This window comes from Oncorhynchus mykiss, chromosome 2 (assembly GCF_057628025.1).
Source record: "Oncorhynchus mykiss isolate SJ-2025 chromosome 2, ASM5762802v1, whole genome shotgun sequence".
In the NCBI taxonomy this organism is placed as follows: domain Eukaryota; kingdom Metazoa; phylum Chordata; class Actinopteri; order Salmoniformes; family Salmonidae; genus Oncorhynchus; species Oncorhynchus mykiss.
In genome coordinates, this window is record NC_143023.1 from 75,174,180 (window position 1) to 75,200,097 (window position 25,918).

Here is a 25,918-nt window from a genome sequence, read left to right on the forward strand (position 1 = left end):
GTTGTCTGCTTGAAATTGTTGGACTTAATAGGGAAGCTCAATCTCTCTCGCCCTCCTCTCTCTCCCCCTCACTCCCTCCCACTCTCCTATTGTTGTAATCCTGTGTTGGCCTTTTAATTGGATTACATGCCTCATTTAGGGGAACATAAGAACAGAGCAGCGCTGAGGTAACACACACACACACACACATAGTGGATGAGTTTGAATGTGGTCTGAATGGAGATGTGTGCCAAATAGATCATATCATCAAACCATTCACAAAACTGCCGTGCTGTGGAGAGACTCTGTGATGGAATGAGGCTGGCAACACTAGTAAGGAATATTTACACAGACATAAACACACTCACACAGACATAAACACACACACACACACACACACACACACACACACACACACACACACACACACACACACACACACACACTGTCTGCTCAGAGCTCCAGGACTTTAGAGCTTAGGCACTATAGAGAGGAACAGAGAGGCAGATTAGGTGTCTGAAACTTGGTATACTTGTGACTTGGCAATGAAACTCATCCAAGACGAGTCCACTGAGACATTTAGGGACACGATTCTTCCTTCTACCTCACCTCCTCTTACCCCATCTTCACCTCTGTCAGTCCCCCAGTCTTCTCTCTCTTACTTCCCCATCCACACACACATTCCAGAGCTGGCATCCTTAACCCCCCAGCCCCTCTCTGTGTCTTCCCCTCTCCCTGGTCACAATCCTCTACACACATTCAAGTAACCAGCTTTACACTCATTACTCTCAGGGACTGTGTTATGAACAAATGACAAACAGATGTGTTTGTGTGTGTACGTGTGTGTCTCTTGCTCTGTGTGTATGTGTTTGTTTGTGTGTGTATGTGTTTGTCTCTTGCTCTGTGTGTATGTGTTTGGGTGAGTTTGTGTGTGCGTATTCGCGCGTGTGTTTGTGTGTATGTGTGTGTGACGTCTCTCCTGGCCGTCAGGGAGGCTCATGGCAGGGTCTGTGAGTGACAATGAATGACAATAAGAGCGTCTGCACCCCGCTCCAACCCCCAGCCTTCTGCACGCAAGATTAATAGTCCTGTTTCTCTCTTTCTCTCTCTCACTCCGTCTCTCTCTCTTTCTCTGTCTCTCTTTTACTGTGTGTTTTGTGTGTGGATGTGTGTGTATTGCTAAGCCCGTAGGAAGCACTGTGCTGCCATATTTCTAGACCTATCCAAAGCATTTCATACTATTGGCCATCCCCTACTCATTAAAGGTTGTCTGAAATGGACTTGAACCAGGTGTAGTGTTTTGGGAACTATCTCTCAGACATGACACAGTGTGTGCTTTCTGATGGTGTCAAGTTACCTTGATATTAATAAAGGTGTCCGGCAGGGGTCGATTTTGGGACCTGTCGTCTTTACTATATATATAAATAATATTGTCCTATCTGAAAATAACTCTAACATTCAGCTGTATGCAGATGACACTGTTATCTACGCTATTACCACTACGGCTGACCAGGCTATGTTGGAGCTGCAATCTGATTTTGTTGCTGGGCTTTTGGATTGACAATAATTTGAGGTTGAGCTAGTTAAGAAGCTGAGAATTAAGTTGGCTTCTTTTATAGAAATAGATCATGTCTCTCACTAAACAGCAGGAAGCAGATTGTACAGTCAACTTTGTGTTCATCGGAATGCAGCAGCCACGACTCTTAAAAACCTTTGGATGCCATCTACCGTAGCCCCCTTCGCTTTATCACAGGTGACAGTTATCACAGGTATCAACAGGTTGGCTGGTCCTCATTAAAGTCCCATGGATCACTGTATTAGCCTCTGTTGGGTTAACAGCTCTACCACACACGCTGCCTACCTACCTCACTGTTACAATGTTCAACTATGAGACACCAAACCTGGATGGTTAACTCTTGAGGTTCCACTAGTACCGATCTAGGTAAATCCGCCTTTAGTTTTACTGCCCCCATTTTTGGAATAGCCTACAAACTCCCCTACATATTTACTCTCTGGTGACTCTAGGGCAGTTTAGGGCTTTAATGCATTTAATGAAAATTGCAACTGTTTTGATTTAATTATTGTATTTTTGGTGTTTGAAGCTCTAGTGTTGATTCTGTAATTAATAGATTATTTTATTTGTATCGATCATTTAGAATTTCCTCTATTGCTGTCTTCTGGGTGTCAGGAGATATACCAACAATGTGATCCAGAGAGTGAGGGAGGGAGGGAGGGAGGGAGGGAGAGAGAGGGACAGAGGGAGAGTGAGATGTCAATAGTGATATTATCACGAGGCCAGTCAGTGAACTTTTGGCTCTGCAGCTCTTTGATATGGAGAGGAGCCATTTGGTCGCAGTTCACTCTGACACCGTCACACGCACACTCACACTCTCTCTCACACACACTCACTCACTCCGACACACACACAGGTAGAGTTCTGTAGAGTGCCTGTCCACACACATCACTGTCTCTCACTGGTCTGACCCACCTTGAGACAGCTACCTGATTGGATGACCTTGTTTCTGACCCCTGAGAAAGTAATATAATTGGCTGACTTTGTGTTTGAACCCAGTGATACATATTTGATTGGTTGACATTAGGTGTGAACCTAGTAATAAGTATTTGATTGGTTGACCTTTTCCTTAACCCCTGAGAGAATGATCTGATTAGCTCTGGCAGTGTTGACGGCTATGCCAGTGATCTTATCGAGTGACATTGTATTAGTGATTTTTGCTCATTCGATTGGACAGGTGATGCCATGTTCCATGCTTGTGAAAGCCGTCTGATGTGGTTATATTAGGTTTGAAACCATCTGAGGTTATCTGATTGGCATTGATGTTGGCTGAGGATAGGCAGCTACAAGTGGCATAAACGCTGGTTCATTTAGGCAAAGAGGGAGGTATTTAATTGAACTACTGGTATGGGATGTTTGGTGTCTGTTTTTGTGATCTGACTGGTTGTTTGTGCGTCTCTCTTGTCCTATAGAATAAAGGAATGGGTGGATCAGATGCAGATAGAGCTGGTGACCCTGGCAGACATGGCCAGCGCCGGGAAGAACCTCACACAGGTACAAAACACACACACACACAGAGGTGACCTAACATTTCATAACATTTTACAGTGCATAGTAGTCACTGCATAACATCAAACATGAACCTCTACTATCAAGGGACTAATCTTTTTCAGACTGTTACATACAGTATATGTAACCAGTTTACATCATCTCTCTCTCTCTCTCTCTCTCTGTCTCTCGGTCGCTCTGTTTCTCTCTCTCTCTCTCTCTCTCTCTCTCTCTGTCTCTCTCTCTCTCTCTGTCTCTCTGTCTCTCTCTCTCTGTCCCTCTCTGTCTCTCTCTGTCTCTTGGTCGCTCTGTTTCTCTGTCTCTCTCTCTGTCGCTCTCTCTCTGTCTCTCTCTGTCACTCTCTCTCTCTCTGTTTCTCTGTCTCTCTGTCGCTCTCTCTCTGTCTCTCTCTGTCTCTCTCTCTCTCTGTCTCTCTGTCTCTCTCTCTCTGTCTCTCTCTGTCTCTGTCTCTCTCTCTCTGTCTCTCTCTCTCTCTGTTTCTCTCTCTCTCAATTCAATTCAATTCAATGGGCTTTATTGGCATGGAAAACATATGTTAACATTGCAAAAGCAAGTGAGGTAGATAATATACAAAAGTACAATAAAAATGATCATTAAACATTACACAGAAGGTTCAAAAGAATAAAGACATTACAAATGTCAAATTATACATATACAGTGTTGTAACAATGTACAAATGATTAAAGTACAAAAGGGAAAATAAATAAGCGTAAATACGGGTTGTATTTACCATGGTGTTTGTTCTTCACTGGTTGCCCTTTTCTTGTGGCAACAGGTAACAAATATTGCTGCTGTGATGCACACTGGTATTTCACCCAGTAGATATGAGAGTTTATCAAAACCGGGTTTGTTTTCGAATTCTTTGTGGATCTGTGTAATCTGAGGGAAATATGTGTCTCTAATATGTTCATACATTAGGTAGGAGGTTAGGAAGTGCAGCTCAGTTTCCACCTCATGTCGACCTAATGTCAACCTAATGTCCACCTAATTCCACCTAATGTCTCTCTCTCTGTTTCTTTCTGCCTGTCTCTCGGTCGCTCTGTTTCTCTGTCTCTCTCTGTCTGTTTCTACCTCTCGATCGCTCTGTTTCTCTGTCTCTTTCTGTCTCTCGATCGCTCTGTTTCTCTGTCTCTTTCTGTCTCTCGATCGCTCTGTTTCTCTGTCTCTCTGTCTCTTTCTGTCTCTCGATCACTCTGTCTCTCTCTCTCTCTCGGTCGCTCTGTTTCTCTGTCTCTCTCTCTGTCTCTCGGTCGCTCTGTTTCTCTGTCTCTCTCTGTCTCTTTCTGTCTCTCGATCACTCTGTCTCTGTCTCTCTCTGTCTCTTTCTGTCTCTCGGTCTCTCTGTCTCTCTCTCTGTTTGTCTGTCTGTCCATCTGTAGATATTCCTGGACAACCAGAACCTGTACACAGTAGAGTCAAATGATGCTGAGGAACTAGTGGCTAGGGCAGCCAGGAATATAGAACAGCTGCTACTGAAGAGGGCTGCAGCTCTGGAGGTAAGACACTGTGTTTCTATGCTCCTCAAGTACACCCAACATCAAGGGCCTGATGACTAGTTGAGCTGTTGAATCAAGTGAGATTGAGCCTTGATGATGCCACTGCTACTATATTGCACCACAATGGAGTGGAGAGGGGTTGAACTGAATGACACGTTGAATGACACATTGACTCTCGGGTGTACCCAACATAGGTAATCTTGTAATCACATTGATGTGAGTCTTATGGGGGGCTGTATCTACTGTATGTTAGGTTCCACTTGTAAAAAGCTGAGGTGAGGAATGACAATATAGGCCAGGACCAGGGAATGGTTAGAAGACCATGTCACTGTGAGGGGCAGGTTGTCAACAGAGAGGAGTGATAGTCTGTATGGCTGCATGGACATGCTAGTATGAGGGGCAGGTTGTCAACAGAGAGGAGTGATAGTCTGTATGGCTGCATGGACATGCTAGTATGAGGGGCAGGTCTTCAACAGAGAGGAGTGATAGTCTGTATGGCTGCATGGACATGCTAGTATGAGGGGCAGGTTGTCAACAGAGAGGAGTGATAGTCTGTATGGCTGCATGGACATGCTAGTATGAGGGGCAGGTTGTCAACAGAGAGGAGTGACAGTCTGTATGGCTGCATGGACATGCTAGTATGAGGGGCAGGTTGTCAACAGAGAGGAGTGACAGTCTGTATGGCTGCATGGACATGCTAGTATGAGGGGCAGGTTGTCAACAGAGAGGAGTGACAGTCTGTATGGCTGCATGGACATGCTAGTATGAGGGGCAGGTCTTCAACAGAGAGGAGTGATAGTCTGTATGGCTGCATGGACATGCTAGTATGAGGGGCAGGTTGTCAACAGAGAGGAGTGATAGTCTGTATGGCTGCATGGACATGCTAGTTTGAGGGGCAGGTTGTCAACAGAGAGGAGTGACAGTCTGTATGGCTGCATGGACATGCTAGTATGAGGGGCAGGTTGTCAACAGAGAGGAGTGACAGTCTGTATGGCTGCATGGACATGCTAGTATGAGGGGCAGGTTGTCAACAGAGAGGAGTGACAGTCTGTATGGCTGCATGGACATGCTAGTATGAGGGGCAGGTTGTCAACAGAGAGGAGTGACAGTCTGTATGGCTGCATGGACATGCTAGTATGAGGGGCAGGTTGTCAACAAAGATGAGTGATAGTCTGTATGGCTGCATGGACATGCTAGTATGAGGGGCAGATTGTCAACAGAGAGGAGTGATAGTCTGTATGGCTGCATGGACATGCTAGTATGAGGGGCAGGTTGTCAACAGAGAGGAGTGATAGTCTGTATGGCTGTATGGACATGCTAGTATGAGGGGCAGGTTGTCAACAGAGAGGAGTGATAATCTATATGGCTGCATGGACATGCTAGTATGAGGGGCAGGTTGTCAACAGAGAGGAGTGATAGTCTGTATGGCTGCATGGACATGCTAGTATGAGGGGCAGGTTGTCAACAGAGAGGAGTGATAGTCTGTATGGCTGCATGGACATGCTAGTATGAGGGGCAGGTTGTCAACAGAGAGGAGTGACAGTCTGTATGGCTGCATGGACATGCTAGTAAGAGGGGCAGGTTGTCAACAGAGAGGAGTGATAGTCTGTATGGCTGTATGGACATGCTAGTATGAGGGGCAGGTTGTCAACAGAGAGGAGTGATAGTCTGTATGGCTGTATGGACATGCTAGTATGAGGGGCAGGTTGTCAACAGAGAGGAGTGATAGTCTGTATGGCTGCATGGACATGCTAGTATGAGGGGCAGGTTGTCAACAGAGAGGAGTGATAGTCTGTATGGCTGCATGGACATGCTAGTATGAGGGGCAGGTTGTCAACAGAGAGGAGTGATAGTCTGTATGGCTGCATGGACATGCTAGTATGAGGGGCAGGTTGTCAACAGAGAGGAGTGATAGTCTGTATGGCTGCATGGACATGCTAGTATGAGGGGCAGGTTGTCAACAGAGAGGAGTGACAGTCTGTATGGCTGCATGGACATGCTAGTATGAGGGGCAGGTTGTCAACAGAGAGGAGTGACAGTCTGTATGGCTGCATGGACATGCTAGTATGAGGGGCAGGTTGTCAACAAAGATGAGTGATAGTCTGTGATAGTCTGTATGGCTGCATGGTAGTCTGTATGGCTGCATGGACATGCTAGTATGAGGGGCAGGTTGTCAACAGAGAGGAGTGATAGTCTGTATGGCTGCATGGACATGCTAGTATGAGGGGCAGGTTGTCAACAGAGAGGAGTGATAGTCTGTATGGCTGCATGGACATGCTAGTATGAGGGGCAGGGTGTCAACAGAGAGGAGTGATAGTCTGTATGGCTGCATGGACATGCTAGTAAGAGGGGCAGATTGTCAACAGAGAGGAGTGACAGTCTGTATGGCTGCATGGACATGCTAGTATGAGGGGCAGGTTGTCAACAGAGAGGAGTGATAGTCTGTATGGCTGCATGGACATGCTAGTATGAGGGGCAGGTTGTCAACAGAGAGGAGTGACAGTCTGTATGGCTGCATGGACATGCTAGTAAGAGGGGCAGGTTGTCAACAGAGAGGAGTGATAGTCTGTATGGCTGTATGGACATGCTAGTATGAGGGGCAGGTTGTCAACAGAGAGGAGTGATAGTCTGTATGGCTGTATGGACATGCTAGTATGAGGGGCAGGTTGTCAACAGAGAGGAGTGATAGTCTGTATGGCTGCATGGACATGCTAGTATGAGGGGCAGGTTGTCAACAGAGAGGAGTGATAGTCTGTATGGCTGCATGGACATGCTAGTATGAGGGGTAGGTTGTCAACAGAGAGGAGTGATAGTCTGTATGGCTGCATGGACATGCTAGTATGAGGGGCAGGTTGTCAACAGAGAGGAGTGATAGTCTGTATGGCTGCATGGACATGCTAGTATGAGGGGCAGGTTGTCAACAGAGAGGAGTGACAGTCTGTATGGCTGCATGGACATGCTAGTATGAGGGGCAGGTTGTCAACAGAGAGGAGTGACAGTCTGTATGGCTGCATGGACATGCTAGTATGAGGGGCAGGTTGTCAACAAAGATGAGTGATAGTCTGTGATAGTCTGTATGGCTGCATGGTAGTCTGTATGGCTGCATGGACATGCTAGTATGAGGGGCAGGTTGTCAACAGAGAGGAGTGATAGTCTGTATGGCTGCATGGACATGCTAGTATGAGGGGCAGGTTGTCAACAGAGAGGAGTGATAGTCTGTATGGCTGCATGGACATGCTAGTATGAGGGGCAGGGTGTCAACAGAGAGGAGTGATAGTCTGTATGGCTGCATGGACATGCTAGTAAGAGGGGCAGATTGTCAACAGAGAGGAGTGACAGTCTGTATGGCTGCATGGACATGCTAGTATGAGGGGCAGGTTGTCAACAGAGAGGAGTGATAGTCTGTATGGCTGCATGGACATGCTAGTATGAGGGGCAGGTTGTCAACAGAGAGGAGTGACAGTCTGTATGGCTGCATGGACATGCTAGTAAGAGGGGCAGGTTGTCAACAGAGAGGAGTGATAGTCTGTATGGCTGCATGGACATGCTAGTATGAGGGGCAGATTGTCAACAGAGAGGAGTGATAGTCTGTATGGCTGCATGGACATGCTAGTATGAGGGGCAGATTGTCAACAGAGAGGAGTGATAATCTGTATGGCTGCATGGACATGCTAGTATGAGGGGCAGGTTGTCAACAGAGAGGAGTGATAGTCTGTATTGCTGCATGGACATGCTAGTAAGAGGGGCAGGTTGTCAACAGAGAGGAGTGATAGTCTGTATGGCTGCATGGACATGCTAGTATGAGGGGCAGGTTGTCAACAGAGAGGAGTGATAGTCTGTATGGCTGTATGGACATGCTAGTATGAGGGGCAGGTTGTCAACAGAGAGGAGTGATAGTCTGTATGGCTGCATGGACATGCTAGTATGAGGGGCAGGTTGTCAACAGAGAGGAGTTATAGTCTGTATGGCTGCATGGACATGCTAGTATGAGGGGCAGGTTGTCAACAGAGAGGAGTGATAGTCTGTATGGCTGCATGGACATGCTAGTATGAGGGGCAGGTTGTCAACAGAGAGGAGTGACAGTCTGTATGGCTGCATGGACATGCTAGTAAGAGGGGCAGGTTGTCAACAGAGAGGAGTGATAGTCTGTATGGCTGCATGGACATGCTAGTAAGAGGGGCAGGTCTTCAACAGAGAGGAGTGATAGTCTGTATGGCTGCATGGACATGCTAGTATGAGGGGCAGGTTGTCAACAGAGAGGAGTGATAGTCTGTATGGCTGCATGGACATGCTAGTAAGAGGGGCAGGTTGTCAACAGAGAGGAGTGATAGTCTGTATGGCTGCATGGACATGCTAGTAAGAGGGGCAGGTTGTCAACAGAGAGGAGTGATAGTCTGTATGGCTGCATGGACATGCTAGTATGAGGGGCTGAGTTGGGAAGTTAGAAAGAGGAAAAGAACACAGCTACTCAGATCTCTGCTCACGACAGTTTATTATAATGAGAGGTTTGACCCTGGGGAGATAATATCTGTGTGTGTGTGTGTGTGTGTGTTTGTGTGTGTTCCTTTGAACAGAAGTGGGTCAGAGACACAGTTCTCTCATCTTCTGCTGTATAGAGTATGCATATGGTTTGTGTTTCAAAGCCATCTTATATGTCATAGATTCATTGTACTGCTGTGCTAGCTGCAGTGTTTCCCAACCTCTGACCCCTGATCCCTGGTCCAGCATTTATCCCTGGGATGTTGTTGACCTGTCCCTTATTGACCTGTCCCCAGCTCACAATTGTTTAGTCAGTTATCAATTGGCAGTTCTGATCTACATGGTCCAGTAATAAGGACAACAGCCTGTAGCTTGCATCTCTCTGTGGTACATGAAGTGCCTTACTTCCCTAGTAGAAGTCAGAGACACTTTGCTACGTATGACATGGTAACCAGTAGTGCCTTTATAAGGAAAGTGGAGATGTCTTCACAAGGCGTTGAACTCTCAATGTTTTCTATGGAAGACCATGTTTACGGTTCATCATAAACACATTTTATAATCTAGCAGTTGACATTAAACAGCCTCTCTGCTCTGAATGGAAAATAAACAAACTGGTCCCGTTCGTCTTATCACTGGTAATGCCAGCTAACATATCAACTCAATTTGACAACTCTGCTGGTGTGTATAATGTCATTGTATGATGACCACTAAGTGTCCTTCCCTCTGTAGTCGACACCTTATATTCACTCTACCAGCCATCTCCATATCTCTCTCTCTCTCTCTCTCTCTCTCTCTCTCTCTCTCTCTCTGTCTCTCTCTCTCGCTCTCTCTCTCTCCCTCTCTCTCTCTCTCTCTCTCTCCCTCTCTCTCTCTCTCTCTCTCTCTCTCTCTCTCTCTCCCTCTCTCTCTCTCTCTCTCTCTCTCTCTCTCTCTCTCTTCTCTCTTCTCTCTCTCTCTCACTCTCTCTCTCTCTCCCTCTCTCCCTCTCTCCCTCTCTCTCTCTCTCTCTCTCTTCTCTCTCTCTATCTCTCTCTCTCTCCCTCTCTCTCTCGCTCTCTCTCTCTCTCTCCCTCTCTCCCTCTCTCTCTCTCTCTCTCTCTCTCTCTCTCTCTCTCTCTCTTCTCTCTCTCTCTCTCTCTCTCTCTCTCTCTCTCTCTTCTCTCTCTCTCTCTCTCTCTCTCTCTCTCTCTCTCTCTCTCTCTCTCTCTCTCTCTCTCTCTCTCTCTCTCTCTCTCTCTCTCTCTCTCTCTCTCTCTCTCTCTCTCTCTCTCTCTCTCTCTCTTCTCTCTCTCTCTCTCTCTCTTCTCTCTCTCTCTCTCTCTCTCTCTCACTCTCTCACTCTCTCTATTTCAATTCAAGGGGCTTTAATGGCATGGGAAACGTGTTAACATTGCCAAAGCAAGTGAGGTAGATAATGTACAATGGTGAAATAAACAATAACAATTAACAGTAAACATTACACATACAGAAGTTTCAAAACAATAAAGACATTACAAATGTCATATTATACATATATATATATACAGTGTTGTAACAATGTACAAATGGTTAAAGTACACAAGGGAAAATAAATAAGCATAAATATGGGTTGTATTTACCATGGTGTTTGTTCTTCACTAGTTGCCCTTTTCTTGTGGCAACAGGTCACAAATCTTGCTGCTGTGATGGCACACTATGTAATTTCACCCAGTAGATATGGAAGTTTATCAAAATTGGATTTGTTTTCAAATTCTTTGTGGATCTGTGTAATCTGAGGGAAATACAGTGCCTTGCGAAAGTTTTCGGCCCCCTTGAACTTTGCGACCTTTTGCTACATTTCAGGCTTCAAACATAAAGATATAAAACTGTATTTTTTTGTGAAGAATCAACAACAAGTGGGACACAATCATGAAGTGGAACGACATTTATTGGATATTTCAAACTTTTTTAACAAATCAAAAACTGAAAAATTGGGCGTGCAAAATTATTCAGCCCCCTTAAGTTAATACTTTGTAGCGCCACCTTTTGCTGCGATTACAGCTGTAAGTCGCTTGGGGTATGTCTCTATCAGTTTTGCACATCGAGAGACTGAACATTTTTCCTATTCCTCCTTGCAAAACAGCTCGAGCTCAGTGAGGTTGGATGGAGAGCATTTGTGAACAGCAGTTTTCAGTTCTTTCCACAGATTCTCGATTGGATTCAGGTCTGGACTTTGACTTGGCCATTCTAACACCTGGATATGTTTATTTTTTAACCATTCCATTGTAGATTTTGCTTTATGTTTTGGATCATTGTCTTGTTGGAAGACAAATCTCCGTCCCAGTCTCAGGTCTTTTGCAGACTCCATCAGGTTTTCTTCCAGAATGGTCTTGTATTTGGCTCCATCCATCTTCCCATCAATTTTAACCATCTTCCCTGTCCCTGCTGAAGAAAAGCAGGCCCAAACCATGATGCTGCCACCACCATGTTTGACAGTGGGGATGGTGTGTTCAGCTGTGTTGCTTTTACGCCAAACAAAACGTTTTGCATTGTTGCCAAAAAGTTCAATTTTGGTTTCATCTGACCAGAGCACCTTCTTCCACATGTTTGGTGTGTCTCCCAGGTGGCTTGTGGCAAACTTTAAACGACACTTTTTATGGATATCTTTAAGAAATGGCTTTCTTCTTGCCACTCTTCCATAAAGTCCAGATTTGTGCAATATACGACTTGATTGTTGTTCTATGGACAGAGTCTCCCACCTCAGCTGTAGATCTCTGCAGTTCATCCAGAGTGATCATGGGCCTCTTGGCTGCATCTCTGATCAGTCTTCTCCTTGTATGAGCTGAAAGTTTAGAGGGACGGCCAGGTCTTGGTAGATTTGCAGTGGTCTGATACTCCTTCCATTTCAATATTATCGCTTGCACAGTGCTCCTTGGGATGTTTAAAGCTTGGGAAATCTTTTTGTATCCAAATCCGGCTTTAAACTTCTTCACAACAGTATCTCGGACCTGCCTGGTGTGTTCCTTGTTCTTCATGATGCTCTCTGCGCTTTTGACGGACCTCTGAGACTATCACAGTGCAGGTGCATTTATACGGAGACTTGATTACACACAGGTGGATTGTATTTATCATCATTAGTCATTTAGGTCAATATTGGATCATTCAGAGATCCTCACTGAACTTCTGGAGAGAGTTTGCTGCACTGAAAGTAAAGGGCCCAATTTTTCGTTAAAAAATTTGAAATATCCAATAAATGTCGTTCCACTTCATGATTGTGTCCCACTTGTTGTTCATTCTTCACAAAAAAATACAGTTTTATATCTTTATGTTTGAAGCCTGAAATGTGGCAAAAGGTCGCAAAGTTCAAGGGGGCCGAATACTTTCGCAAGGCACTGTATGTGTCTCTAATATGGTCATACATTTGACAGAAGGCTAGGAAGTGCAGCTCAGTTTCCACCTCATTTTGTGGGCAGTGTGCATATAGCCTGTCTTCTCTTGAGAGCCAGGTCTGTCAACGGCGGCCTTTCTCAATAGCAAGGCTATGCTCACTAAGTCTGTACATAGTCAAATATTTCCTTAAGTTTGGGTCAGTCACGGTGGTCAGGTATTCTGCCGCTGTGTACTCTCTGTGTAGGGCCAAATAGCATTCTAGTTCGCTCTGTTTTTTTGTTAATTCTTTCCAATGTGTCAAGTAATTATCTTTTTGTTTTCTCATGATTTGTTTGGGTCTCTCTCTCTCTCTCCGCAGATAGCTTCAAGGCAGGGAGTTATTGCTTTAACCTGTTTTAAAGATGGATTACTGATGGATAGATGGATTGAGTAAAGTAGGGGTTAGTATAGCTATGCTCATAGATAGGAAATGACTCATTGGTCTATAGTGGGGTTTATGAACTCTGATAGATTCTTTGAGTTTACTTAAGGTCAGAGCAGTGTTTCATCTATTACATCCGTCATTGTCGTTCTCACAAAGAGTAAAGCGAGAATATGTTATATTCTTTGTGATTGGCTCCTTTTGATATCTCTGATAAAACAACGAATGATGCACACACACGCAGACGCAAGCAACCATGCACACACACACACTCCCTGTGCTTCAATGCTGGGCTAATATCATAGAACAAGGCATCTTGATGTGATACAATGATTATGGTGTGTCTTCCAATGTGTGTGTGTGTGCGTGCGTGTGTGTGTTTGTGTGGAGTTTGCTCCAGGGGCTGGATGTGTCGCCAGATGTGTGTGCTGGGCCCTCTCCCTGTCTCATCCCTCTGTGTGTGTGTGTGTGTGTGTGTGTGTGTGTGTGTGTGTGTGTGTGTGTGTGTGTGTGTGTGTGTGTGTGTGTGTGTGTGTGTCATGTATTATAGATTAGAGCCCTCAGGCTGCTGTTGGGGGTCACTGTATCTGCTGAGCTTCCGTGAGGGTTAACCAGCCCTGCTCTCTACATGAGTCACACACATAGAAACACACACACACACACACACACACACACACACACACACACACACACACACACACCTACACACTAACACACACACACACACACACCTACACACTAACACACACACATTGCCCCAACAACCCCCATGGGGTTCAACATGTATCTGCAGCGGGGGGCAGTGTCAATGCTTGACTAGAATGGACTAATGGTTTCAGAACAGAAATATAGTGCAGTGTGTGTGTGTGTGTGTGTGTGTGTGTGTGTGTGTGTGTGTGTGTGTGTGACTGAAACTATAGACCTCACCCTTCTAACCCAGCTGTGTTCACTACAGTAAGCCTTATTATCTTTGCTGTAAATAATGGATGAATTGTCAGACAACACTACAATATCATTATTGTACCAAGTCAATGGGAAGAGGTGTACAGTAGGTATTCAAATGTGTCTGTATGCCTTGATGTGAGGTTATTAGTTTGTCAGCGTGTGTGTGTGGCTGAGCGGGTCAGTGCATGTGTTTGTGTCAGACGTTGGGCTAGCTTTGTGTCGGGCTCTCAGAGTTTGATTGGGTAGAAATAGTGGTTCAGCAGCTCAGTGAGAGTGGATGAAATGCCCAAGGCCATACCCAATTCCACTGACGTATCTTTCTGTCACTCACTCACGCTTTCTTCCATCCCTCTCTTGCTAGTTTTCTCTCTGGTTGTGTGTGTGTGTGTATGTGTGTGTGTGTGTGTGTGGTGTGGTGTGTGTGTGTGTGTGTGTGTGTGTGTGTGTGTGTGTGTGTGTGTGTGTGTGTGTGTGTGTGTGTGTGTGTGTGTGCGCGCGTGTGTTGTAATTAAACCTTAATTATTGATGCAGAGCCGTTAACACAAATAGCAGACAGATTAGTCAGAGAAAGGAGGAGTAAAACTCACACACACTGTCAGAAGCCTTCCCACTCTTCCCAGTGTGTTTTCTGTTTGTCTATACTGATCGCCAGCTCCTATTGGAAACCATTGCAATTTAGTCCACAGCTCAGGGTGCAATATATGTGTAAGTGATCTCAGTCCTAACAGTAGTTTTAAGGGTTCTGGCCAGTGACTAATGGCCCAGTCCAGAACCTCATCCAGAGTAATACCTCACACACGCAGAGACCACAGACTGTGTGTGCTTATGTTCCTCTCTCTGTCGGTGTGTATAGCTGGTCCTCTCTGAGGTGTATAGTACATTGCGTACCTTGGTGGCCTGATGTCTGTTTCATCTTTCTTGGTCTGGGCCTGTGTAACTGACCTGGGTGTCACAAGCTTGTTTTGGGCCACTGAGCTAAAGCCCTTGCTTTAGGTTCATGCAAGTGAACCGCCTTCATTCCACCTTCATTTGTCGTGTGTGTGTGTGTGTGTGTGTGTGTGTGTGTGTGTGTGTGTGTGTGTGTGTGTGTGTGTGTGTGTGTGTGTGTGTGTGTGTGTGTGTGTGTGTGTGTGTGTGTGTGTGTGTGTGTGTGTGTGTGTGTGCTCTAGTAATGAGCAGAGGATGTAATATGATCAGAGTTTTCTGTCTCGAAATTAAATCAAATTTAATCAGATTTTTTTGGTCGAATCCCAAAATGGGATGTAGAGACATTATGGACAGTATGTGGATAGAACATGTAGTATATCTGAAGAATACGTAGGATAGAATAGTATATGTACAGCAATAGTTAAATAGGATGTACTTGACTACAATACAGTATATACATATGAAGTGGGTAAAACAGTATGTAAGCATTATTAAAGTGACCAGTGATTCCTTGTCAATGTGCACAGGGCAGCAGTCTCTAAGGTTGTGTAACCAGGTGGTAGCCGGCTAGTGACAGTTACTAAGTTCAGGGCAGGCTACTGGGTGGAAGCCGGCTAGTGATGCCTATTTAATAGTCTGATGACCTTGAGATAGAAGCTTTGATGCACCTGTACTGACTTCACCTTCTGGATGATAGCATGGTGAACAGGCCGTGGCTCTGGTGGGTTGATGTCCTTGATAATCGGGTGCTGTAGGTGTCCTGGAAGGCAGGCATTGTGCCCCCTGTGATGCGTTGTGCAGACCGCACCAACATCTCTTTAGCCCTGCAGTTGCAGGCCGTGCAATTGCCGTACCTTCTTTATTAAATCTAATCAAATTTTATTTGTCACATGCGCTGAATACAACAGGTATTCTATCCTACCGTACAGCGAAATTCTTACTTACAAGCCCTTAACCAATAATGCAGTTCTAAGAAAATACAAAAAAAGAAAGAGATAAGAATAACAAATAATTAAAGAACAGCAGTAAATAACAATAGTGGGGGCTATATACAGGGGGTACTGGTACAGAGTCAATGTGTCAATGTTCGGGGGCACCGGTGTCGAGGTAATTGAGGTAATTATGTACATGCAGGTAGGGTTATTAAAGTGGATGGATAATTACAGAGAGTAGCAGCAGCGTGGGGTTGGGGGGGGGTGCAAATAGTCTGGGTAGCCATTTGATTAGCTGTTCAGGAGTCTTATGGCTTGGGGGTAGAAGCTGTTTAGAAGCCTCTTGGACCTGACTTGGCGCTCCGGTACCACTTGCCGTGCAGTAGCAGAGAGAACAGTCTATGACTAGGGTGGCTGTAGTCTTTGACAATTTTTAGGGCCTTCCTCTGACACCACATGGTATAGAGGTCCTGGATGGCAGGATGCTTGGCCCCGGTGATGTACTGGGCCCTATGCACTACCCTCTGTAGTGCATTGCGGTCGGAGGCTGAGCAGTTGCCGTACCAGGCAGTGATGCAACCCTGATGTGGTGTACTTCTCAATGGTGCAGCTGTAAAACCTTTTGAGGAGCTGAGGACCCATGCCAAATCTTTTCAGTCTCCTGAGGGGGAATAGGTTTTATCGTGCCCTCTTCACGACTGTCTTGGTGTGCTTGGACCATGTTAGGTGATGGTGATGTGGAATGCCAAGGAACTTGAAGCTCTCAACCTGCTCAACTACAGCCCCGTCGATGAGAATGGGGGCGTGCTCGATCCTCCTTTTCCTGTAGTCCACAATCATCTTCTTTGTCTTGATCACTTTGAGGGAGAGGTTGTTGTCCTTGCACCACACGGCCAGGTCTCTGACCTCCTCCCTATAGACTGTCTCATCGTTGTCAGTGATCAGGCCTACCACTGTTGTGCCATCAGCAAACTTAATGATGGTGTTGGAGTTGTGCCTGGCCGAGCAGTCATGGGTGAACATGGAGTACAGGAGGGGGCTGAGCACGCACCCCTGAGAGGCCCCCATGTTGAGGATCAGCGTGGCGGATGTGTTGTTACCTACCCTTACCACCTGGGGGCGGCCCATCAGGAAGACTAGGATCCAGTTGCAGAGGGAGGTGTTTAGTCCCAGGGTCCTTAGCTTAGTGATGAGCTTTGAGGGTACTATGGTGTTGAACGCTGAGCTGTAGTCAATGAACAGCATTCTCACATAGGTGTTCCTTTTGTCCAGGTGTGAAAGGGCAGTGTCGAGTGCAATAGAGATTGCATTATCTGTGGATATGTTGGTGCGGTGTGCAAATTGGAGTGTGTCTAGTGTTTCTGGGATAATGGTGTTGATGTGAGCCATGACCAGCCTTTCAAAACATTTCATGGCTACAGACATGAAGGCTACGGGTTGGTAGTCATTTAGGCAGGTTACCTTAGTGTTCTTGGGCACAGGGACTATGGTGGTCTGCTTGAAACATGTTGGTATTACAGACTAAGACAGGGAGAGGTTGAAAATGTCAGTGAAGACACTTGCCAGCTAGTCAGTGCGTGCTCGGAGTACACGTCCTGGTAATCCGTCTGGCCCCGCAGCCTTGTGAATGTTGACCTGTTTAAAGGTCTTACTCACATCAGCTCTCACGGTCTCACGGAGAGCGTGATCACACAGTAATCCGGACCATCCGGACCATCTGATGCTCTCATGCATGTTTCAGTGTTATTTGCCTCAAAGCGAGCATAGAAGTTATTTAGCTTGTCTGGTAGGCTCGTGTCACTGGGCAGCTCTCGGTTGTGCTTCTCTTTGTAGTCTTTAATAGTTTGCAAGCCCTGCCTCATCCGACGAGCGTCGGAGCCAGTGTAGTACGATTCAATCTTAGTCCTGTATTGACTCTTTGCCTGTTTGATGGTTCGTCGGGTTAGAGTCCTGCTCCTGAAAGCAGCAGCTCTGCTTTTTAGCACGGTGCAGATGTTGCCTGTAATCCATGGCTTTTGGTTGGGGTATGTACGTGCAGTCCTCAATGCCATTGGAAGAATCCCGGAACATATTACAGTTTGTGCTAGCAAGGCCTACTACTGTTGTGTCGTCTACAAACTTGATGATTTAGTTGGAGGTGTGCATGGCCATGCAGTCATGGGTGAACAGGGAGTACAGGAAGGGGTTGAGCATGTACCATTGTGTTTCCCTGAAGCCCTCTCTCTCTCTACTCAGCTCTATTTACATCAACAGCTGCCAAGGGCTTTCAGGCAAGACTAGCCTCATCTAACCCATTCATCCAGGTGAACATAACTACTAGACTTTCAATCGCTATGGATGGTTGATGAGGCAATCAAACATAAACTGGGATCTTCTGGTTTCAGATACCTCCTGTAAGAATATTTTAAGATAAATACACAATGCAGAGGACTAAATGTCAAGAGAGGACTAAAGGTCAAGAGAACTAAAGGTCAATAGAGTACTAACGATCAATGAAAAGTGCTTTTTCTGTAATAGGGAATTAATGAGCAATGGGTCAGAGACATGGGAGGAATTTGTCTATACATTGAGCCTCAAACAGGATACTTGTTATTTGGCCATTGGCCCAGATATATTGCAAGGAATTATAATTGGTCAACTACAGGCTAGGGTTGGGTTAAAGCTACTGTAAGGAACACGAGGGGAGACAGGGAGCTGGTTTCAAGCGCAGGGCGCAGCAGGTGTTTATTGCAAAGGAACACAGGAGGAGGCAGGTAGCTGGGTCCAGGGGCAGGCAGAAGGTCATACACAGGAGGAGGCAGGTAGCTGGGTCCAGGGGCAGGCAGAAGGTCATACACAGGAGGAGGCAGGTAGCTGGGTCCAGGGGCAGGCAGAAGGTCATACACAGGGGGTCCAAAAAGGCAAGAGTACATGCAGGGAAAAGGCTAGTAAAGTATTCCGGGAGATCAGGCAATAGTTTGATAACAGGAAATCCGAATAGGCAAAAGGCATCGTTAGTGAGGCAGGAAAAAACTATCACAGGAAAAATAGAGCTCTGAAAGCCGTGTCACAAAACAAACAATACCTCACAGTGATGGGGTGGGGGAACTGAACTAAATAGTGTGTGATAATGACATACAGGTGTGTGAACAGGTGATTAGAATTTAGGTGATTGGGATCTGGAGAGTGATCTGCGTTCAGGGGATCTAAGTGTTTGAGGGTGTGAGTTGGAAGCAGACATTACAACTACATCCTGTCCTTTGTTCTGTGGAGAGAATCACCGAGGAGAGTGTCACTGAGGACAGGGGAGAACGAACATCTACCTCTCAGCATAACATCTATGATTTGTCCTCTTTGAATAAACCTATTTTTCTCCCCCTGATTTGTTTTGGGGTCTGTGTTATTGAAGAATAACATCAACTGCTAACACGCCCACAGCCATTGGACTCTTGATTTAGAAAAGTACCGTACCACTAATGTTTAACGGATTCGCCAAAGCAGTTTGAGACAGGGCCATTAACGTATGGAATATTTAACTATTTAGAGCATGTTGTTTGGGTGGAGATGAGAGAGGCAGTTTGAGAATAATTGATTTCATATTAGGGATATTGACAGTAGTATAATTGTCATGATCATACTCATAAAGATTAGCATATATCTGTAATCAGTGAGTGTTTGTAAACGCTGGGCTGGGACTCTGTGTGTGTAGCTATAAGGTTACTGGTTTGGCCTTTGTGAAAGGCCATGTGGAACAGCACAGAAATCCCCAGAGCAATATTAATGTTGTACATACCTCTTCCCACCTCGTGTGTGTGTGTGTGTGTGTGTGTGTGTGTGTGTGTGTGTGTGTGTGTGTGTGTGTGTGTGTGTGTGTGTGTGTGTGTGTGTGTGTGTGTGTGTGTGTGTGTGTGTGTGTGTGTGTGTGTGTGTGTGTGTGTGTGTCAGAGCCGAATTGGGTACTTTGCATTCTCTACCTGACCTACCTTCCTTGCACAGCCAACAGAGACACCACTGGACATCTATTTTACTCTCTCTCTCTCTCTTTCTCTCTCTCTCTCTCTCTTTCTCTCTCTCTTTCTCTCTCTCTCTCTCTCTCTCTCTCTCTCTCTCTGTCTCTCTCTCTCTCTCTCACTCTCTCTCTCTCTCTCTGTCTCTCTCCTTTCCTTTCTTAGTATCTTATTGTGTATTTTCTATTCTTTGTGTCTCCCTCGTCTTTGAAATAATTCCTCCCTCTCTCTCTATGTGATCCGATTGAAGCCATTTGTTTGTCTTTAGTAATCTCAGTGTGGGTGGTTTGTTGTCACACCTCATGTCATTGCATTGTGTTGTTCTTTCTTTTCTTCTTTCTTTTGACACATATAATTACACTGTTCTCTCAGCTCAATCTGTCTGATGATGTGGCCTATGTATACAGTACCAGTCAAAAGTTTGAACACACCTAAATAAATGTTTTTTCTTTATTTGTACTATTTCTACATTGTGGAGTAACAGTGAAGACATCCAAACAAAACAAATAACACATATAGAATCATATAGTAACCAAAAAAGTGTTAAACCAATCTGAATATGTGTGTGCGAGCAAGGAGGCCTACAAACCTGACTCAGTTACACCAGCTCTGTGAGGCAGAATGGGCCAAAATTCAACTTATTGTGGGAAGCTTGTGGAAGGCTACCTGACCCAAGTTAAACAATTTCAAGACAATGCTACCAAATACTTATTGAGTGTATGTAAACTACTGACGCACTGGGAATGTGATGAAATAAATAAAAGTTGAAATAAGGCATTCTCTGTCACTACTTCCGCCGAGGTCGGTCCCTCTCCTTGTTCGGGCGGCGTTCGGCGTCACCGGCCTTCTAGCCATCGCCGATCCACTTTTAATTTTCCGTATGTTTTGTCCTTGTCTTACACACCTGGTTTCCATCCCCCAATTACGTGTTCATTATTTAACCCTCTGTTCCCCCATGGTTGTTTGTGAGTGTTTGTAGTACTGTCCGTTATTGTGGGCTCGATTTATTGTGTTGTATTTGTGAATATTTGAGTAAATTACGTTTATTACTCATATCTGCTGTCCCGAGCCTGACTCCTCTACACCAGCTACACACAGGCACTATTACATTCTCTCTACTATTATTCTTACATTTCACATTCTTAAAATAAAGTGGTGATCCTAACTGGCCTAAGACAGGGCATTTTTTTTTTATCTGTCGGCCCCAGCCGCACTCAGGCAGGTGTAGTTAATCCGACCCTCTCTGCCTAGTCAACGTCATTTTACCTGCTGTTGTTGTGCTAGCTTATTAGCTGTTGTTGTCTCACCTACTGTTTTAGCTAGCTCTCCCAATCAACACTTGCGATTACTGTATGCCTCGCTGTATGTCTCTCTCAAATGTCAATATGCCTTGTATACTGTTGTTCAGGTTAGTTATCATTGTTTTAGTTTACAATGGAGCCCCTAGTTCCACTCTTCATACCCCTGATACCTCCTTTGTCCCACCTCCCACACATGCGGTGACCTCACCCATTACAACCAGCATGTCCAGAGATACAACCTCGCTTATCATCACCTCCGCTGTACCCGCACCCCTGTCTGCGCATTATGCCCTGAATATATTCTACTATGCCCAGAAATCTGCTCCTTTTATTCTTTGTCCCCAACGCTCTAGGCGACCAGTTTTGATAGCCTTTAGCCGCACCCTCATACTACTCCTCCTCTGTTCCGCGTGTGATGTGGAGGTAAACCCAGGCCCTGCATGTCCCCAGGCACCCTCATTTGTTGACTTCTGTGATCAAAAAAGCCTTGGTTTCATGCATGTCAACATCAGAAGCCTCCTCCCTAAGTTTGTTCTACTCACTGCTTTAGCACACTCTGCTAACCCTGATGTCCTTGCCGTGTCTGAATCCTGGCTCAGGATGGCCACCAAAAATTCTGAGATTTCCATACCCAGCTATAACATTTTCCGTCAAGATAGAACTGCCAAAGGGGGAGGAGTTGCAGTCTACTGCAGAGATAGCCTGCAAAGTAATGTCATACTTTCCAGGTCCATACCCAAACAGTTCAAACTACTAATTTTAAAAATTACTCTCTCCAGAAATAAGTCTCACACTGTTGCCGCCTGCTACCGACCCCCCTCAGCTCCCAGCTGTGCCCTGGACACCATTTGTGAATTGATCGCCCCCCATCTAGCTTCAGAGTTGTTCTGTTAGGTGACCTAAACTGGGATATGCTTAACACCCCGGCAGTTCTACAATCTAAGCTAGATGCCCTCAATCTCACACAAATCATCAAGGAACCCACCAGGTACAACCCTAAATCTGTAAACAAGGGCACCCTCATAGACCTCCAAATACACCTCCGCTGTCTTCAACCAGGATCTCAGCGATCACTGCCTCATTGCCTGTATCCGCTACAGATCCGCAGTCAAACGACCACCCCGGTCACCACCAATAAATCCATGATTATCGAAAACTTCAACAAGCATTTCTCAACGGCTGGCCATGCCTTTCTGGACCCTCTATTTCTGAAACTATCCGCCGCCATTGTCGCAACCCCTATTACCAGCCTGTTCAACCTCTCTTTCATATCGTCTGAGATCCCCAAGGATTGGAAAGCTGCCGCGGTCATCCCCCTCTTCAAATGGGGAGACACCCTGGACCCAAACTGTTACAGACCTATATCCATCCTGCCCTGCCTATCTAAGGTCTTCGAAAGCCAAGTCAACAAACAAGTCACTGACCATCTCAAATCCCACCGTACCTTCTCCGCTGTGCAATCTGGTTTCCGAGCCGGTCACGGGTGCACCTCAGCCACGCTCAAGGTACTAAACGATATCATAACCGCCATCGATAAAAGACAGTACTGTGCAGCCGTCTTCATCAACCTTGCCAAGGCTTTCGACTCTGTCAATCACCATATTCTTATCGGCAGACTCAGTAGCCTCGGTTTTTCTAATGACTGCCTCACCAACTACTTTGCAGACAGAGTTCAGTGTGTCAAATCGGAGGGCATGCTGTCCGGTCCTCTGACAGTCTCTATGCGGGTGCCACAGGGTTCAATTCTCGGGCCGACTCTTTTCTCTGTATGAATCAATGATGTTGCTCTTGCTGCGGGTGATTCCCTGATCCACCTTTACGCAGACGACACCATTCTGTATACTTCCGGCCCGTCCTTGGACACTGTGCTATCTAACCTCCAAACAAGCTTCAATGCCATACAACACTCCTTCCGTGGCCTCCAACTGCTCTTAAACGCTAGTAAAACCAAATGCATGCTTTTCAACCGTTCGCTGCCTGCCCCCGCACGCCCGACTAGCATCACCACCCTGGATGGTTCCGGCCTAGAATATGTGGACATCTATAAGTACCTAGGTGTCTGGCTAGACTGTAAACTCTGCTTCCAGACTCATATCAAACATCTCCAATCAAAAATCAAATCTAGAGTTGGCTTTCTATTCCGCAACAAAGCCTCCTTCACTCACGCCGCCAAACTTACCCTAGTAAAACTGACTATCCTACCGATCCTCGACTTCGGCGATGTCATCTACAAAATAGCTTCCAATACTCTACTCAGCAAACTGGATGCAGTTTATCACAGTGCCATCCGTTTTGTTACTAAAGCACCTTATACCACCCACCACTGCGACCTGTATGCTCTAGTCGGCTGGCCCTCGCTACATATTCGTCGCCAGACCCACTGGCTCCAGGTCATCTACAAGTCCATGCTAGGTAAAGCTCCGCCTTATCTCAGTTCACTGGTCACGATGGCAACACCCACACGTAGCACGCGCTCCAGCAGGTGTATCTCACTGATCATCCCTAAAGCCAACACCTCATTTGGCCGCCTTTCGTTCCAGTTCTCTGCTGCCTGTGACTGGAACGAATTGCAAAAATCGCTGAAGTTGGAGACTTTTATTTCCCTCACCAACTTCAAACATCTGCTATCTGAGCAGCTAACCGATCGCTGCAGCTGTACATAGTCTATCGGTAAATAGCCCACCCAATTTTACCTACCTCATCCCCATACTGTTTATATTTATTTACTTTTCTTCTCTTTTGCACACCAATATCTCTACCTGTACATGACCATCTGATCATTTATCACTCCAGAGTTAATTTGCAAAATTGTAATTATTCGCCTACCTCCTCATGCCTTTTGCACACAATGTATATAGACTCTCTTTTTTTCTACTGTGTTATTGACTTGTTAATTGTTTACTCCATGTGTAACTCTGTGTTGTCTGTTCACACTGCTATGCTTTATCTTGGCCAGGTCGCAGTTGCAAATGAGAACTTGTTCTCAACTAGCCTACCTGGTTAAATAAAGAAAAAAAAAAATATATATATTTTTTTTTTACTATGATTAAATGTCAGGAATTGTGAAAATCCGACATTAAATGTATTTGGCTAAGGTGTATGTAAATGTCCGACTTCAACTGTATATATAAAGAGAGAGAGGGAGTCATACATCAGTATTCACTGATATCTGTTCATGCATGGTAATCTCTGGGTTCGGATATTAGATGTGCAACCAAGTGATTCTGCAAGCTACTGTATAATGCTCAATGACTGTAAGTGTTTTTATTTTTTTGAAGAATTCTACAAATGTTGTAGATGTTAATGCTCTTGTTGCCATTTGGATCCTGATTGAGGGGTATATCTGTCTAGTGGTTTATCTATGTATGTGGTCAGGCATGGTGACACAGGCCCACGCCCCTCACGTCATGTTATTTGTGTGCTATTGCTCCTGGATCTGAGGGAAGGGAATAACGGACCCTTGATGCTTACCAAACAAGCTCTTTTTTTTCTCTATATATATCTTTCTCTTTTCACTTCCTCCATATCGTAGCATCCTCTGTCTATAAATATCAGGACCAGCAGAGTGACAACTATGACTAGTATCCCTCTGTGGGATTGCAGGTTGGAGATGTTGTCCAGTTAGCCAGTGCTGTACTGTCAACAAGCTCTCACATTATCACTGCAGAATTAGACATTCATCCACGTTCTCCAAAGGTCAAATTTCAAAGTTGCTCCAAACATCTAATTTCTAAGTGTTTTTGTTGCTCCTGCTGCTCTGTATTGTTCCATTTTGCCAAACATCATATTTTGATGTTAAGGGTTAAGTTGTGGTATTCATTCTGAATGGTTAAGGTAAGGGTTAAGTTTGGGCATTCATTCTGAATGGTTAAGGTGAGGGTTAAGTTGTGGCATTCGTTCCGAATGGTTAAGGTGAGGGTTAAGTTTGGGCATTCATTCTGAATGGTTAAGGTAAGGGTTAAGTGTGGGCATTCATTCTGAATGGTTAAGGTAAGGCTTAAGGTTTGGGATAGGTTTAAACCCCCTGCCCTTACAGGTTTTTATTTATTTATTTTTTATTTAACCAGGTAGGCTAGTTGAGAACAAGTTCTCATTTGGAACTGTGACCTGGCCAAGATAAAGCACAGCAGTTCGACACATACAACGACACAGAGTTACAGCATGTGAAAATGAGGTAGGATAAAGAGTTAAGGAAATAAATAGGCCATAGTGGCGAAGTAATTACAATATAGCAATTAAACACTGGAATGGTAGAATGTGCAGAAGACGAATGTGCAAATAGAGATACTGCGGTATAAAGGAGCAAGCAATAAATAAATACAGTATGGGGATGAGGTAGATTGGATGGGCTATTTACAGATGAGCTATGTGCAGTGATCTGTGAGCTGCTCTGACAGCTGGTGCTTAAACTAGTGAGGGAGGTAAGAGTCTCCAGCTTTAGTGATTTTTGCAGTTCGTTCCAGTCATTGGCAGCAGAGAACTGGAAGGAGAGGTGGCCGAAGGAAGAATTGGCTTTGGGGGTGACCAGTGACATATACTTGCTGGAGCGCGTGCTACAGGTGGGTGCTGCTATGGTGACCAGTGAGCTGAGATAAGGCGGGGCTTTACCTAGCAGAGACTTGTGTGTTTGGCGACGAGTATGAAGCGAGGGCCAGCCAACGAGAGCGTACAGGTCAGTGGTGGGTAGTATATGGAGCTTTGGTGACAAAATGGTTGGCGCTGTGGTAGACTGCATCCAATTTGTTGAGTAGAGTGTTGGAGGCTATTTTGTAAATGACATCGCCGAAGTCGAGGATCGGTAGGATAGTTTTACGAAGGTATGTTTGCAGCATGAGTGAAGGATGCTTTGTTGCGGAATAGGAAGCAGATTCTATATTTAATTTTGGATTGGAGATGTTTAATGTGAGTCTGGAAGGAGAGTTTACAGTCTAACCAGACACCTAGGTATTTAAACACCTAGGCGTTTAAAAGCAGTTGGATGCCACGGAAGGAAAGTTGTATGGCATTGAAGCTCGTCTGGAG

The 25,918-nt window shown here is 45.3% G+C and overlaps 2 protein-coding genes across 6 annotated transcripts in view; one reads left to right on the forward strand and one right to left on the reverse strand.

Moving 5' to 3' along the window:
• The window catches only part of LOC110496093 (metabotropic glutamate receptor 3), a 918,426-nt gene that overhangs the window by 668,167 nt on the left and 224,341 nt on the right, over positions 1-25,918 (reverse strand). The gene's annotated exons all lie outside the window — the stretch shown is intronic.
• Positions 1-25,918, forward strand: part of LOC110501950 (voltage-dependent calcium channel subunit alpha-2/delta-1) — a 106,361-nt gene that overhangs the window by 19,851 nt on the left and 60,592 nt on the right. For all 5 annotated transcript variants that reach the window (XM_090207690.1, XM_036955525.2, XM_036955534.2 and 2 more), the window contains exons 2-3: positions 2,965-3,046; positions 4,441-4,557. In XM_090207690.1, coding sequence (XP_090063816.1) covers positions 2,987-3,046; positions 4,441-4,557 — 177 coding nt within the window. In that variant the 5' untranslated portion in view covers positions 2,965-2,986. The remainder of the gene's footprint in view (positions 1-2,964; positions 3,047-4,440; positions 4,558-25,918) is intronic.